At 38.8% G+C, this 17,690-nt stretch overlaps 1 protein-coding gene across 7 annotated transcripts in view; it reads left to right on the top strand.

Annotated features, from left to right (window-relative positions):
• LOC141265383 (triple functional domain protein-like) overlaps window positions 1-17,690 on the top strand; it is a 1,868,493-nt gene that overhangs the window by 733,581 nt on the left and 1,117,222 nt on the right. For all 7 annotated transcript variants that reach the window (XM_073678400.1, XM_073678401.1, XM_073678399.1 and 4 more), the window contains 2 exons: window positions 11,564-11,730; window positions 13,026-13,145. In XM_073678400.1, coding sequence (XP_073534501.1) covers window positions 11,564-11,730; window positions 13,026-13,145 — 287 coding nt within the window. The remainder of the gene's footprint in view (window positions 1-11,563; window positions 11,731-13,025; window positions 13,146-17,690) is intronic.

Below are 17,690 nucleotides of genomic sequence, written 5' to 3'. Positions count from 1 at the left end.
ATGATGCTTAGTGCATTAGCACTGGCCAATTTAGGCACATGGCTAATAGGGATCTAAGGTATTAATTCTAACTAGAGTATCTAGCAATTGATTTTGTGTCTGTTGGACATGGTTTAATTAAAATTGTTGTTTTTAATGCATCTTTTTATGTTGGTCTTTGATGAGGCCTTTTAAACTTATATATTAAAAGTTAAGTTTTAGGTCCCAAATTGCTGAAATTTCTTGTTTAATAATTTTTGGGACATTTTGAATTATCCCTGATAGGGATAAGGTATTGTTTGTTTTTTTCTAAAAATGACCTGGCAACATGATTCTCCAGGTTAGTAAGATTATGGTGATTTCAAACTTTTTTTTTTGGCCAGAACTGTCCCTGGTTAACATACTTTAAGGGTTTGCTGACACTAATATAAATCGGACGAGTGCAATTCGATAACAAAAAAGGGATTGCAATGCACTCAGACCAATGATATTCAATGAGAGAGTGCAGAGCTGTATACTTTTTATCAGCTGTATTCAGCATGAGTAAAAAAATTGCAACATGCTGCGATTTCACTCCAAAATCAGATGGGTGCAAGAGAAAAATCGGATGCCATAGGGATCATCCGTATGGCATATGATTTTTATGGATACATTGCAATTCTGTAAGATGAGAAACTGTAAATGGTCCTCTAAAAGATTAATAACTACTGAGTAAAAAAATGGACTGCACACAGATCACAATTGAGAAGAAAACCGTATCACACTGCTGGATGAGAATTGAGCTGATTTTTTTATATGCCTATGAGACCATAGCCTAAATTTCCTGATTATTAGCAAACACAGCATATAAAAGGTTATGAGAGGGAGGGGGTTCATTTCATCGGTATGCCCGTGACACGATCGTGGAGAGCTAATGATTGTCATGGCACCTGCGAGTCAAAAAAATGAGCTCTAGGTATGCCTGGTATGGTGTGCCTTTTAGAAATAAAATACATACAAAAAAGTAAAAAAAAAAAACTATGGAAAAGTCAGTGGTAGGGACAAATGACAGGTCTTTGCTCAGGACACACATCTCTGCTTCGGTAAGGTTTCTTGATGAAAGTTTTAGGACATGTGTAGTTCTGTTTGATTGTAAGTGGGATTGAGATGATTTCTCAGAGCATAACTAATAAATTTTTACTTTTTTTTTGTCTATCAAAGGTCCTTTGTTAACCTCTCCCTCACCCTCTTTTTCTCCCTGTATATGATCTTTTACGGTTATCTAGATCAGAGGTTTCTGTGTTAGTGGAAGAATATTCGTTTTCAGTATCTTTGGGAGTTCTACCTGCTGAATAAATGTATGCCTTATTTTCCTTGAAATCTTGAAGGTCACGGATAAATTGTTTGTTGTTTTTATCCTTTAAATGAAGTTAGTGTCTCTCCAATGTCTTTTGTAAAAGTTGTTCCTTGGATGCAAAATCTGGATCTGGTGATTTTTTTTTTTGTTATTTCTGCCTGTTCCTTTAAGGTTTCATTTAACTTAGACAGGGTAATACGCTCTTCATCCAGTAAAATCTACATTCGTTTCAAGGAACTCTTTGTGACTTCCCTTTCCCATCTAGTGAGGAGGTCTGGGCTCTTGTATAAATTCTCACGTGACTAAGCACAATGCTGGCTTTTATATAGTTTTCCAACCCTTGTACTTCCCACTAGTGATGAATGAGCACTAATCCTTGGGTGAAGCAGAATAATTGACCACCGGGATCATAAATATATTCAGTTTTATAAAGTAGGACAATGTAACACTGTTCAACGTCTATAGCATAGTGAATCAAAAAAAAGAACAAAACGTATGACGAACAATATCTGCAAAAACTAACAAATTTTATTTATATAAATTCATTAAAAACATATATATTAAAAGGTGGCATAGATACATTAGTGGTAAGTCAAAGAATGAGGCACCGAGGCTAGATAATCACATAAGGAGGAGGTTGAAAAAATCAATAATGGAACAGACAAGAACTAAGGATATATCCAAAATACCCTCTCCAAGCATTAAGCACATTAAGAGTCTGAACCATATTCAGATGGCAAAGTGCACAGTGCATAAATAGTCTTTGAACAATAAATCCATTTCACACCTGAATACAAATAAATATATCAACACTACTCACATGTGTGTTAGTCAGTCAGGGTGCCTTCGCCCCTACGCTCGTTTCGGCGCTGTGCCTTCTTCCGGGGGTGTGACATAACTAAGACCAGTAGCTCTTAAATCCTGCGTGCTGTCCAATAAAGAAGATCCAAACAAAGCACATCCAATAGCTCTATTCAAACGCTCACTGTGATTGGTACAAAGTATGTACCTCCATATTCCGACACTCCCATCCGTAAGTGTCTGGTCGCCATCTAATACCGACCATCACATCTCATGATCGTAATCCCCACCCCTTAGGTCACATGAGCGGGAATCACCGTAGCGTCACAGATCCACCCGCCGGGGGAATCCCATAAACGAGATGATGGACATGCGCAGTACTGCGGTAACGCATACATACGCTGTACATGTCCAATGGGAGGTTTATGTAAGTCATCACAACAAATATATTTAACTATAACTATCTTAACACATGCGATGATACCAAACATCAGGAAATTTAGGATCCTAATTTTATATGGAGCTTAAAATAAACAATAATACCTAACAGCAAAACGAATAATCAATATAGATAACCATAAATATTAGCCCAGAAAAAAATACATGACACATATAATGAGATATTTAGACAAAATGAAAAAACATAACCATTACAAACATGTACCCGGCAAGGGAATAAATTAAACATATAACATAGGGTTATTTTGTATATATAACTTTTTATCATTTTTTTTTTTATTGTGTAATTTTTATTTATTTATTTATTTATTTATTTGAGTACTCCTTACTCAGGTCGAGCAAATTGTAATGCTCAGATGCTCGACCTGAGTAACGAGAATAATGGAAGTAAATGGGAAACTCAAGCATTTTTCCAGTGGCCCCGGGAAGTCGGGAGGGGACTAATAATTGGTCAGATCGATGGAAACAGCATTGAAATTGCATGGGAACAGCATGGGGAAGACCCTTGGAAGCATCTCTGAATCCCAGGTCGCTGCTTTGAACAATGTTGTCAGTATTACACAACTTTTATGGACAATAAAACCTACAAAAATGACTAATATTTATATTTCTTGAAAAAATGTTAAGAAACATTCTTTCCAGGATAACGACTTTCCAAGTAACGACTTGAAGGCAGAATAATTAACAGGAAAAAAAATGCTCCTATACAACTTGGGCTACGGCATGTAGTGTTTTTGCTGCATTTTTGCACATTCGCATTGCTTTCAACGGTGAAAAATGCATTCACCAGTAAATGTAATTTTATCATTTTACTACCTTATCTGGCCAATGTGGTGTGTGAGACATGATCAGACATATCCTGTTTCATTTATGAAGGAGGGACTCTGAAAGTTGCAAAGCCTATTTTTAAAGGGCCATCAAGCAGTCGTCACTATTTGTAGAGGGCTATCAAGTAGCACTTACTCTTTTTAGAGGGCCAGCAGACCGCAATTCTTCGCATGGCCATATATTGCTACTGCAATATATCGTGTCCATCTAAGGTGGTCAAATTTTCTTTTTCATATATATTCTGTAAAGTTTGAAACTTTGATGTCCAGCAGGCAGCCTCCTCTATTTGTAGAGGGCCAACAGGCGGCCTCCACTATTTTTAGAGAGCCAGCAGGCGTCTTGGGGACATATGAGATCAAGTAGAGCTTTTTGGTAAAGCACATCATTCAACTGATTACTGTAAATGGAATGAGGCCTACAAATTAAAAAACAGTACTTACAGTTAAATATGGTGGAAGTTAAAAGATATTTAGGGGTCGTTTTGCTGCCTCTGGCAGAGTGCCTTGACTATAGGCAAGGCATCATGAAATGTGAAGATTCCCAAATAATTTTGGATTGCAATGTAGTGCCCAGTGTCAGAAAGCTGGGTTTGCATCCTAGGTCATGGGTCTTTTAGCAGGACAATGACCCCCAAACATACTTCAAGAAGCACCCAGAAGTGGATGGAAACAAAGCACTGGAGAGTTCCAAAGTGGAATTCCATCTCCAGTAGCGTCAAGTCTCCCACCACTACCTCTTACATACAGATCCGTAGAGAAACTACGAATGACACATAAAATCATTACATTTTGTTAACTTTGATTAATTTCTGTCAAATTTGAAAAATTTGTGTCAACCTAGATAAATTTCTGTCAACCTTGATGAATTTCTGAGTAAAATTATGAATCGGTCAATGAGTGTGTGGAAAAAAATCAATCTGATTATGGACTGTGGAAGAGATTTTTGCGACCATAATGAACACTCATTACCATCAGATGTTACCACCTAGCACCTGTTCCTATTGTAAATACAGCTAACAGAGATTTCTCTAGGGAACAGAATTTTTTTTTCTTTTGTGAAAAAAACCCAGCCCATGTTTCTCAGCCCATATACATACTTACCCCCCAAGGATAAATATTTCTCAGCCCATACACTGGGCATGTGGACATTACCGGTCTGGGAGACCCACTCCTAATAATGGGATTTTTTTTTTTTTTACTGTGGCCTTTCACTACATCTCTTCAAAGTGGTTTTGGAGTGTGTCCTAATTTTTGGCAGACCTTGAACTTACTGCATAATTACATGCATTAACAGTATAGGAGACGCACTTGTTAATAATGGGAAGGCCAATTCAAATTGATTCTATATTCTTAATATTAACTCTCTTATCTGAAATTCGTGTACGAGTAAGCTATCGCACTTTGGATAGTGTATTACACGCATCTAGACATGGATCATTGCCTTACAATCCTTGCTGCTACAAGCAATCCCAAACAATGTATTCCTAAGGGCCCCGTCACACTAAGCGATGCAGCAGCGATCTCGACAACGATACGACCTGTCAGGGATCGTTGCTGCATCGCTAATACATCGCTGGTGAGCTGTCAAACAGGCAGGCTCACCAGCGATCAGGGGAGCAGCGATATCGTGGAAAGAATCGTTCCACGATGTCCTGCTCCCGTTACCAGCCTGCTGCAAGCAGGAGCAGGCTGGTAACTATGGTAAACATCGGGTTACTAAGTGCGCGTGTGCCCCTAGTAACCCGCTGTTTACCATGGATACCACTCTGCTACGGTGCGCGGGAGCCTCCGTGCACCGTAGCAGAGTGGTATCCATGGTAAACAGCGGGTTACTAAGTGCGCGCGTGCCCCTAGTAACCCGATGTTTACCATAGTTACCAGCCAGATCGTTGGTTCCACTGGTCACACACAGCGATGTGTGCTGGCCAGCGGGAGGCCAACGACCAAAAAATGGTCCAGGACACTTTGCAGCGATCAGCGACCTCACAGCAGGGGCCTGATCGTTGCAAAGTGTCACACACAGCGACATCGCTGGTGAGTCACCAAAACCGTGACTCAGCAGCGATATCGCTAGCGATATCGCTATGTGAGACGGGGGCTTTACAGATACTGCTGTTTACATTTTTTACAATAGGGACAGGTGTTGGGTATCATCAGCTGAAATGAGTGTTCATTGCCGTTGCATATATCTCTTGCACAGTGCATAACTTGATTGATTTTTTTCCATGCTCTCATTGACCGATTCATAATTTTTAACGGTGATCTGTACTTCGAAATTCATGAAAGCAGGCAAGGTTGCTTGCTTTCCTTCACAGTTTGTTGCTGCGACGTCCAAAAAAAACTCTTTGGGGCCAATTAAAATCTACTTTTTTATTGTAAATTACAACCTCTATTATCTGCAATTCATGTACGGGTGAGCTATAGCACTAGGTATTACAGGCATCTAGTCAGAGATTAGCTATGCGGCTACTCCATGCTGCTGCAAGCAAACACAAACGAAAAAAAAAAAATCTGTTCCCTAGAGATATCGCTGTTAGCTGCATTTACAATAGGAACAGGTGCCAAGTGGTAACATATGTTGGAAATGAGTGTTCATTCTGGTCGTAAACATCTCTTCCACAGTCCATAATTAGATAGATTTTTTTCCATGGACAATTTTTTTCCATTGTCAATCAGTGTTACTTGGAGTTATATTCTGTTGTTTAAGTGTTCCCTTTATTTTTTTGAGCAGTGTGTGTGTATATATATATATTTATATATATATATATATATATATATATATATATATATATATATATATATACAGTACAGACCAATAGTTTGGACACACCTTCTCATTTAAAGGTTTTTCTGTATTTTCATGACTATGAAAATTGTACATTCACACTGAAGGCATCAAGACTATGAATTAACACATGTGGAATTATATACTTAACAAAAAAGTGTGATACAACTGAAAAAATGGTTTGGGGTGAGCTGGACCGCAGAGTGAAGGCAAAAGGGCCAACAAGTGCTAAGCATCTCTGGGAACTCCTTCAAGATTGTTGGAAGACCATTTCCAGGGACTACCTCTTGAAGCTCATCAAAAGAATGCCAAGAGTGTGCAAAGCAGTCATCAAAGCAAAAGGTGGCTACTTTGAAGAACCTAGAATATAAGACATATTTTCAGTTGTTTCACACTTTTTTGTTAAGTATATAATTCCACATGTGTTAATTCATAGTTTTGATGCCTTCAGTGTGAATGTACAATTTTCATAGTCATGAAAATACAGAGAAATCTTTAAATGAGAAGGTGTGTCCAAACTTTTGGTCTGTACTGTATATACACTGCTCACTCTTTAATTGTGAGCAGTGAGCATTTCCGTAGACAGAAAAGCTAATGACGGGATGGTAACGCTAATTATGGCGTCATCTCCGCTCACCATCTTGGTGGAGTCCTCAAAGTTTTGGAGAACCGCACAGATATCAGACATCCAGCCCACTCATCAGCTCTTATGTGCGGAGGCTGACCAGAATACTGATGGGCGTGTTGAAGCTGGTACTCAACATCTGCCCTCTGCAACATTGAGTACCAGAGCTGGAAGCAGCAAACGCTGCTGAAGCACTGCCAGGGCGGCGGAAGCTGTTGCTGACTTTCGGAAACGGACACAAACGCAACGTACTTTCACAAGCAGCTCAGGCAGATCAGAGTGAGTTTTGAGAAACGCTGAACCACTAAGTTGAGCACATGGGCCATGCATGATACATGTGAGAGGTTGCCAAGCTTCAAAGCCGCCTCCAGGTTCCCAACCATTGTCTCACACAACCATGCCTGGTTGTAGGTTCAGGAGTGAGCACAACAGCTCTGCCTGCTCTATTTCAGCTTTCATCAACTCTGCAGCGTTGTGCAGTTTGTCACCTAAGCAGATTAACTTCAGCAGAGTGTGTTGCCGCTTGGGTGAGGCAGTGCTGCAGTTCTTCCATCTTGCGACTGATGTGGTCATTTCAGAGATGGAGGATGAAGAAGTGCAGAATCTAATATAGAATATGGGGGCAGCCCTGATCGAACCAGGACCCGCAATCCTCGGGGTCAGTAGCACGTGTTCTGTCCCTGGGTCCCGGCTTCCTCAAAATTCACCCAGTGTGCCATCAATGAAATGTACCGTCCCTGGTCACAAGCACTTGTCCACTTGTCCATGGTTAGGTGATACTTCCTAGTAACTGCTTTGTTGAGGGCACGGGTAATGTTCTGGGACACATGCTTCTGTAAGGCGGGAACGGCACATCGGGAGAAATAGAGGCGACTGAGGACTGAGGGACGGCTGCCGCCATGTGGTTGCAAAAAGCTTCCGACTCCACAAGCCTTAAAGGCAACTTGTTCAGTGCAAGCAGTCAGAACATGTGGCAATTTAGTATTGTGGCATGTGGGTTGGTGGCTGCATATTTGAGCTTGCGTTCTTAGGACTGGGGTAGGGGCAGCTGAACACTGTGCTGGGACAAGGACGTGGTTGCTGACGGTGGTTGCAAGTGTGCAACCACAGGCGCAGGGTATGAGGCACTTTCACCTGTGTCATGGACACTGGATTGGCGTGCATGCACAACAGTGGAACAGGCAGTTGTGTCATCCACAGACACTGTTTCTGGACCCTGGCATTCGGCCCAACTAGTCTAGTACTTTGTCATGTGCCTGAGCAATGCTGGTGGTGGTCAGGCTGGCAGTTTTGCTGCTCCTGCTGATGCTAGCATGGCAGAGGGTGCAAATGGCCATTTTTGGGTTAACTGGACAATTTTTAAAAAAGAGACAGATTTGGGAAGACATAACCCTGGTCCATCTCCTGATTTTTTTGTAATTGTGTCTCAAGGTCATCCATCTCTTGCAAAAGTAATTGCACTTTCCTACAGTCACCTTCTTGTGACCATGGCTGCTTAAATATTTGGGCATCGCTACATGCGATTTCCTCATGCCCCACTATAAGCAGACAGAGCGAGAGGCCAGAATCTATAAATGGAAATGTGAACAGCTCTTCGGAGTGTCCAGGTGTTGGATGTAGCAGACTCGAACATGAAGTGCTCTAATGTTTCCTGTGAGATGGCTGCGCTGACTTTGGTCTTGACAAAACACAGTGGACCTACACCAGCAGAAGGCATGGCTCCCCAAACCATCACTGATTGTGGAAACTTCACACTAGACCTCAAGCAGCTTGGTTTGTGGCCTCTCCACTCTTCCTCCAGTCTCTGGGACCTTGATTTCCAAATGAAAAGTGGAACTCTGGGACCTTGTGGAGTGCGTCAATGACTGCCTTCTGGACATCTGTCAAGTCAGTAGTTTTCCCCATGATTGTAGAGCCTGCTGAAACAGACTAAGGGACCTTTTTAAACGCTTAGGAATCCTTTGCAGGTGTTTTTTTTTTTTTTTAATTATTTTAATTTACTGAGATAACGACTGTTGTGTTTTCATTAGCTGTAAGCCATAATCATCAACATTAACAGAAATAAACACTTGAAATAGATCACTCTGTAATGACTCTATATGAGTTTCACTTTTTGTACTGAAGAACTGAAATAAATGAACTTTTTGATGATATTCTAATTTAGTGAGATGCACTTGTATGCAGTTTAAATGAAGTTATAATATTTAGCAGCTTGCAAAAAATGTCAGGATTATTTGACTACCTGATATGATGGACAAGTTTCTCTGCTTGCAATATACAGCAATGCTATTTAAATCAACCAAATCCAACAACAGAAAGCACATGCAATGGACCCTATTCTGTACTATACTAGCTCTCCACAAACTCTGCCTAACTACTGCTTTCAGCAGTATTAATATTAATCAGAATGAGCCCTTACGAGGACTGTTAGCATAGATGAAATTAATAATAGTGGTGTGGAATCACTATTATTAATTTCTTAAAATAAGTGCCAGTTCTCTCCCTTCTGTAGCAGCACCTCTCCCTACTCTGCCTGTTTGATGATGTAGACTGTGACGAGCATACGGTCCCGGTCTTATGTAGGCCCGTTGACGCTATGTGGCCAGATAACCACTGTAATGCCGCAACCAACATGGCTACGGCCCTAAAGTGACTGTCAGGCAATCCCTGCATGTTAATTGGCTGCCAAATAAGCACCAAACATGTAGGGCAGGGACTCAAGCTCCTGCATGAACATTCAAAACAATTCTGTCCAAGTAATGAGCATCTTGAGCACTGTCATGGTCGGGCAAGTAACGAGTACTGACTAGCATGCTCCCTCATCACTTCTTCCCACTATGAATGCATTTGATTTTTGTACATTTTTGTGAGCTACCTGAAAGCAGAATTGAAGGAAGGAGCTTATTTTTTCTGTTTAAAATCTCGGTCAGAGATGTGTAAGTCAGTGGTTGGATATTTATCCATGTTGTCAAGAATCATGCTATATGCAAAGTTTAATCAGGAAAAAGCAAACAATATCCCATCAGGGGAATTTTTAACTCAATATGAACGTTCTAAAAAAAAAAAAAAAAAAAGACTGCCATAATTGTGTTTTTTCACAATTTTGGCAAACATGGAATTTTGTTCTTGTGTTATCGTACATTGTATGGTAAAATAAATGGTGTAATTCAAAACTTCAACTCATCCTGCGAAAAAAAAAAAGTTCTCATTTGGCAGAAAAATAAAGTCGTGGTTATTGGAACAATGGGAGGAAGACGACGTTGCTATGCAGTTTGAATACACTGAGATTTTACCTTTTATAGCAGAACGACTAAAACTTATTGCCAAAAGAGCATCCAACCTTAAGGACACTCTTAGCAATAGCCATTTTAAACACCCTGTACAAACTCTGGGTACGGGCTCAGGAATCATTGGAACTTACCCCTGTGGAAGATGTACCATCTGCCAACATATATTTGCTGGAGACAGGATTGATGTCGTGGGTGTCTGAAGGCTGGGTCCGCACACCGTGCTACGCAAGTGTGCTGCGTGCAGTACGCAGCCATTACTGACGGTGAGCACGTTCCCTAAGATTAGTTTTCCATTGCTTTTTTAAATATGTTTCTTTACGTGCATATTTTTTGCGTTTTTGACACTTATTTTTGTCTCTTTTTGGTATATTATGCTTGGTATTTGGCTTTGACAAAACTTTATTGAAACAGTTCTGTACGAATTTCATAAATTTTTAGTGCATTTCAGCAGGAGAAATGCTCTAAAAACGAATGTGTTTTTTTAACCTGTGGATTTCCCATATCTAATGCAATTCTATGGGGACAATCCAAACATAATACTCTGCGTATCCACAAGATAAATTGACTTCTTGCTGATTTCAAAAACACACTACAGGTCAATTTTTGCAGGTTCGAACTGAAGCTGCATGTGAATACAGTTTTTCTTATGATAATTATTCTTTACTAAACAGCTTAACTCAGTAATTGGCGTGAAGAAAAATGAATCTTCATTAATCCATATGAAATATTTGAAGTAACAAGATGTACAACAATGCAAAGTAGGCTGATTTAATGGTTGATTTTTCATTTTTGAATGTTTCTATAAGACCACGTTCAGATGTTCATTACTTGGTCAGTATTTTACCTCAATATTAGTAAGCCAAACCAGGTGCTGGTGATAAATACAGAAATGGTGACATGTTTCTATTATACTTTTCCTCTGATTGTTACACTTCTGATTTTGGCTTACAAATACTGATGTAAAATACTGACCAAACACAGAACATGGGAAGGTAGCCTAAAATATTTTTGGTCCAAGTGCTGTCTGTGAAGAAAACTGACTCCAAACTAACGACACTCAACCTTACTTAATTGGGTTGTTGAGGTGAATGATCAAATGTACGTGTGAAAAAAAAATTGCAGCATGCACTGTTCTCTTACATAGTTTGGATAAGAATTGCCTATTCAAGTTTATAGGTGCGCAAAAAAATCGGATCCCATATGGATCATCTGTAGAGCATCCGATTTTTACAGATACATTGCAGTTATATAGGAAACTGTATTTGGTTTTGTCAATGTTATTACCTTCTGTTGAATAAAACTAATGTAAAAAATATGGATGACAATACATATGGCAAATAATCCGTTATTTTCCATACACTTTTATACATTGGTATGAATTTAGCCTAGCTGCTACTTTGTCAAACCATTTAAACTAAGTTCAGTTATGCAAATTTTTCATAAGTGTTCATTTTTGTATAGGTGTTGACCTTCTTTGTGACAGAGATATGGATATGGCAACACGTGTGCAAGATTTACTTGAATTTCTACATGAAAAGCAGCAGGATTTGGATTTATCAGCAGAACAACACAGAAAACATCTGGAGCAATGTGTTCAACTTCGCCATCTTCAAGCTGAAGTAAAACAGGTATAACATAAATTATAATGAGATGTAATATATAAGAAATCCATAGCACAGAAGAATGAACACTCTAATTGAATTTCAAGTATGAATACAATATAGTTATTTGATCTACAATTTACTTTAACAATATAGATAAATCTGTATGCACAGACTTAGGCCACGGCCCCACTATCAGTATTTGGTCAGTATTTTTTCTCAGGAGTGGGAGCCAAAACCAGGAGAGGAACAATCAGAGAAAAGATATAATAGAAACAAGTCACCAATTCTGCATCTATCACCCACTCCTGGTTTTGTCTCTCACTCCTGAGAAAAAATACTGACAGAATGCTGACCAAATACTGATAGTGGGGTCGTGGCCTTATAGTAACACTCACACGGATGTATGAATATAGCTTTATGGGGGTTGACTCAAGTTTTTATTTGGTTAAAATTGCATAGTTCCGGTAAAAAGGCAAGCAACTTTATAAGTAACTTCTTATTAACAAGTGTCTCAGTTTTCAAGAGCGAATGGATTTTTTAAATTTACTGTATAGTGTGCAGCTTGTTGCCTTAGCTGCAGGCCACCCTGCATTCTCAGAGTGGCCTTCTTAGCCAACAGGCTTTATGCCTTAGTAGTACCTGCTCATGCCAGCTCTGATGCTGGACGAATCACTGTATCCGACCAGCCTGTTTCCCATGCTGCAGAAGCAAAGCTGTCTCTGCTAGCAGAATTGCGGCTACACTACTGGACCAAACTGCCAGCTCACTCTGTGTAGGGGATATGCACAGCAGATTGCAGCAGAGATCAAATTAATAGACAGCCAGCATCCAAAGAAATAAAATTCATAGATATTTTATTCTGCTTCTTTTAAAAACTCCAGCCAGCACACGTAATATGGTAAAACCAAACACTTTTTTTTTAAATTGTTAACTCTGTATTGTCTAGGTACTATTTAATATTCAAATCAGTCATAGCAGAGTAAAAAAAAAGTTATATCAGGATATAAAAAAGTAAGTAAGTATAATTATATTTAAAGAAATATGTATAGAAATATATATTTAACATATTTATTAAACTTATTTTTTATTTTATTTATTCATTTTTATTATTATTATTATTCATGTTTATTAATAATGTAGAATTAATTCCTATTTCCTGTTTTGAGTATAAACATCCAACAGGCTTCTTTTTTCAAGAGTTGTCTAAAGAAGTGTCTAAACTTAAATGGTATTCACTACTTTTTGATGCTAATTAATACATTTTGTTTACTAAATCACCTACAATAGAAGATCTTATGTTTTTGCCTTAAACATAACAGGTACTTGGCTGGATCAGAAATGGTGAATCTATGCTAAATGCTGGATTAATTACTGCCAGTTCACTGCAAGAGGCAGAGCAACTTCAAAGAGAACATGAGCAGTTTCAGCATGCAATAGAGGTAAGCATCAATCTTAAGCCGAGGTCACATGGCCATTAATTCTCTTTTGAGAAAGAATCAGGATGATTATGTAATGCCACTCTGATCAAACTCTGCCAGAGTTTGATCATCTTGTCATCTTACTGTGATCCAATTCTCTCTCATGAGAGAATCATATTCACAGGTGCAGAGTAGACCAGGTGCAAAACCAGGTGAGGAACAATCAGAGAAAAGGTATAATAGAAACAAGTCACCAATTCTGCATTTATCACCCACTCCTGGTTTTGGCTCCCACTCCTGAGAAAAAATACTGACCGAATACTGATAGTGGGGCCGTGGCCATAGACTTGTATCGGTGCGTGATCCGATCATCGGATGTACACCCAGCACGCTGCGATGGTTTTCTCATGACGAATTGGCATGAGAAAAAAATTGCAGATCTGCACTGGTCCATAGAATAATATTGGTCCAAATGCTATGCAATAAAACATCAGATAGCACTCGGCCGTGTTATACGCTCGTGAGCGAGCTCTAATTGTTCGAAACCTGCACATGTTTAAAATTGTAATTTTTGTGGTTTAGTGAAAATGTTTAAACAGATTTGGATTGCTCTGCAGTAAGGTTAGTGCTGTTGTGACTTTTTACATATGAACCCCAGTTACACTCAACTTGTTTAACCCCCTCCTGATGCCGTCAATTTTTTTTGTGTGTTTTCACTTTTTTCCTCTCCTTCTTCTAAAAAGCCTCATGCACACTTCCAGAGAAAACCTATAATGAAAAGATAGACACCTGTTCTGTGTTTTGGCAAAGACTCCTGGTTTTGTCTTACAAATACTTATGAAATACTGACATGTGAATAAAGCCAAAGAGCCGTAACATTTTTCTTTTGCCGTCCATATAGACATATGAAGGCTTGTTTTTTTGCGGATCAAGTTGCTCTTTTGAATGACACCATTCATTTTACCATACAATATACTGAAAAAAAAAATTCCAAGTGTGGTGGAATGGGGAAAAGAAAAACTAAATTCTGATTTTGTATTTTGAAACTCTCAGACTTGTGATAATGGATAATTTTCCTCATTTAAAAAAAAAACTGTCTAATATTTTTGACTTTTATTTGTTTCTATTTGTGATACAGGAGGGGAGTTTCTTCCAAAATATTAGAGGGACTCCTACACCTTTATTGAGGTCCGATAATTATTGTCAGGTTTGACTAGTAAAAAATAATACACAACTTAGTGATGCTTTAAACGTTATCTGTTTCTTATGCTATATATGTAAGAAAAACAACTAACTGAGACAAAACAGTGTATTAATAAAGAATTTTTCTTACACACACGTATAAGTCTACAGTCTATTACAAACATATATTTTTATACCCAAGCTGGTGCCTATAAATACATTTCTGTTGATACTACAACACTAATACAGTAATATCACAACAATATCACACATCCCAGACCATGATTACATAATAATATTCCATTCCATACCCGTTACCTAAACACGTACACAATATCAGCCCTCCCCCCTAACATTATTAACTGTCCTTGTATATAAATCAAGAGGTTAATAACAGTTTAGAAATACAGTTGAAAACAGAAGTTTTACATATACTATATAAAAAGTCACATGCAGATTTTTCTCAATATCTGACATGAAATCAGACCTTTCCCGTTTTAGGTCAATTAGGATTACCATAATTTGTAATATTTGCCAAATGCCAGAATAATGAGAGAGAATGTTTTAAGGCATAATAATAATACTACTAATAATAATCTTTTTATTTATATAGCGCCAACATATTGCGCAGCGCTTTACAATTCAGACAATTTACAGACATTATGGACATGGTCCCCATTGGGATTCACAATCTAAATTCCCTATCAGTATGTCTTTGGAGTGGCATTTGTATTACTTACTGCAAAATCAAAAGTTTACATACACTAAGATTACTATGCCTTTAAACAATTCTGGACTGCTGATTGGATGATGTCATGTGTTTGGAAGCTAATGATAGGTTTTTTGGCAACATCTGAGTTAGAGACACACCGGTGGATGTATTTTAATGCACACATGAGACACACTGCTTCTTTGTGTAGCATCATGGGAATGTCTAAAGAAATCAGCCAATATATCAGAAAGAGAATTGTAAACTTCCACAAGTCTGGCTCATCCTTGGGTGTAATTTCAAGATACCTGAAGGTGCCTCGTTGATCTGTACAAAAATTATACGCAAGTACAAACAAGATGGGAATGTGCAACCATCATACCGCTCAGGAAGGAGACAGGTTCTGTGTCCCAGAGATGAACGGGCTTTGGTTCGACATGTTCATATCAACCCAAGGACAAAAGCAAAATACCTTGTTAAGATGACGGCGGCAGCTGGTAAGATTGTGTAAATATCCACAGTGAACGAGTACTGTATCAACATGGGCTGGAAGGCCAGGAAGAAGCCATTACTCCAAAAGAAACATAAAAAGGCCAGATTAGTGTTTGCAAATGCACACAGGAACAAAAACCTTAATTTTTGGAGACATGTCCTGTGGTCTGATGAAACTAAAATTTAACCTTTTGGGCATAATGACCATCATTACGTTTGGAGGAAAAAAATGGAGAAGCCTAGGAACACCATCCCAACTGTGAAACACGGGGGTGGCAGCATCATGTTATGGGGTTGTTTTGCTGCAGGAGGGACTGGTGCACTTCACAAAATAGATGGCATCATGAGAAAAGAAGATTGTGTCAATCCTGAAGCAACATATCAAGACATCAGCCAGGAAGTTAAAGCTTGGGTGGAAATGGATCTTCCAAATGGACAATGACCCGAAGCATACTACCAAAATGGTAATACAGTGACTTAAGGATAACAAAGTAAATATTTTGGAGCGGCGATCACAAAGCCCTGATCTCAATCCTATTGAAAATGTATGGGCAAAGCTGAAAAGGTAAGTGCGAGCAAGGCGACCTACAAACTTGGATAAGTTACACCAGTTTTGTCAGGAGGAATGGGCCAAAATTCCGACCAACTATTGTGAGAAGCTCGTGGAAGGATATCCCAAATGTTAGACCCTAAACTTTTGACTTTGCAGTAAGTAATATAATGCCTTAAAACACTCTCTCTCATTATTCTGGAGTTTGGCAAATATTAAAAATCACGGTAATCCTAATTGACCTAAAACTAGAAAGGTTTATTCTGATTTCATGCCAGATATTGAGAAAAACATGCATATGTGTTTTTTTATATAGTGTATGTAAACTTCTGATTTCAACTGTATATCCATATATATGTGCATTTTGGGGCAATTCCCTCTAAAAATTTGTCTGCTTTTAGAACTTATGATGTGTTTTTAGGTCAAATTAATGAAGAAATATGGAAAATTCTGGCAAGTTCACAAACCTTCAAGCACGAGTGTAAGGCTATGTTCACACGTTCAGCATTTGGTCATTATTTTACATCAGTATTTGTAAGCTAAATTCAAGAGTGGAACAATCAGAGGAAAAGTATAATAGAAACAGGTGCACCACTTCTGCATTTTTCACCCACTTCTTATTTTGGCTCATAAATACTGAAGTAGGGGGCGTGCTTTGCAAAGGCCCAGAGCGGTTGTGTTTCATAGGAGTTCCTGCGAGTCTTTTAACCGGTTCTCGACCGCCCACTGTAGATAAACGTCGGCGCTTGCCGGGCTCTGTGCAGCGCCGACGTTTAAAAACGGTGGGTAGTCTCGCAGTGCTCAGGACCCCCAGGGTCCTGCAAGCACTGCGATTCCGGTGCAGAGCGTTAGCTCTGACAGGGTACATCATCGGGACCTGATTAGATCAGGTCCCAGTGATGTTAACCCTTTGCTGTCTTCTATATGCTGCGATCTATAGTGATTGCGGCATATAGGAGACAGCAAGAGGAGAGGGGGTCGTCTTACTTACCTCCGAAGACCTCCGTTTCGTTTGAGGACCTGGGGTTGCTATGGCAGCTGGAGGTCACATGACCGCCTCCAGCTCTGCCATATATGGTGTCCTTCCTGTCTGGCTTCAGCCTGTATGTAGCTGATTCCAGACAGGAGACTGAAACAGTCAGTGAAGATCTCATGTAATGTAATATATGTCTATTACATTACATGAGATCAGTGATCAGAAAAATAAAAATTAATGTCCCATACAGGGACTAAGTAAAAATGTAAAAAAAAGTTAAAAAAAAGTTTTTAAACTATTAAAAAAAAAATCGCAAAATAAATAAAAATAAATAAATAAAATAATAAACCAATAAATCCGCATATTATTACAAAACCAAAAAAATTACACATATTTGGTATCGCCGCGTCCGAAACAACCCGAGCTATAAAACTGTCACACTAATTAACTCCTTCTGTGCACACCGTAATAAAAATAAATAAAAAACGGAGCAAAAAAATATGCTTTTTCATCATATCGCCAAACAAAAAGTGGAAAAAAATGCGATCAAAAAGCAGAATAGAAATAAAAATGGAACCACTGAAAACTTCATCTTGTTCCGCAAAAAAAAGCCGCCATACAGCTCCATCAGCCGAAAAATAAAAAAGTTATAGCACT

This window comes from Phyllobates terribilis, unplaced genomic scaffold (genome assembly GCF_046119375.1).
Source record: "Phyllobates terribilis strain yellow unplaced genomic scaffold, ASM4611937v1 Scaffold_4__5_contigs__length_816908805, whole genome shotgun sequence".
Taxonomy (NCBI): Eukaryota; Metazoa; Chordata; class Amphibia; order Anura; family Dendrobatidae; genus Phyllobates; species Phyllobates terribilis.
Note: the sequence above shows the minus strand (reverse complement) of the source record. Positions and strands in the feature narration are given on the sequence as shown.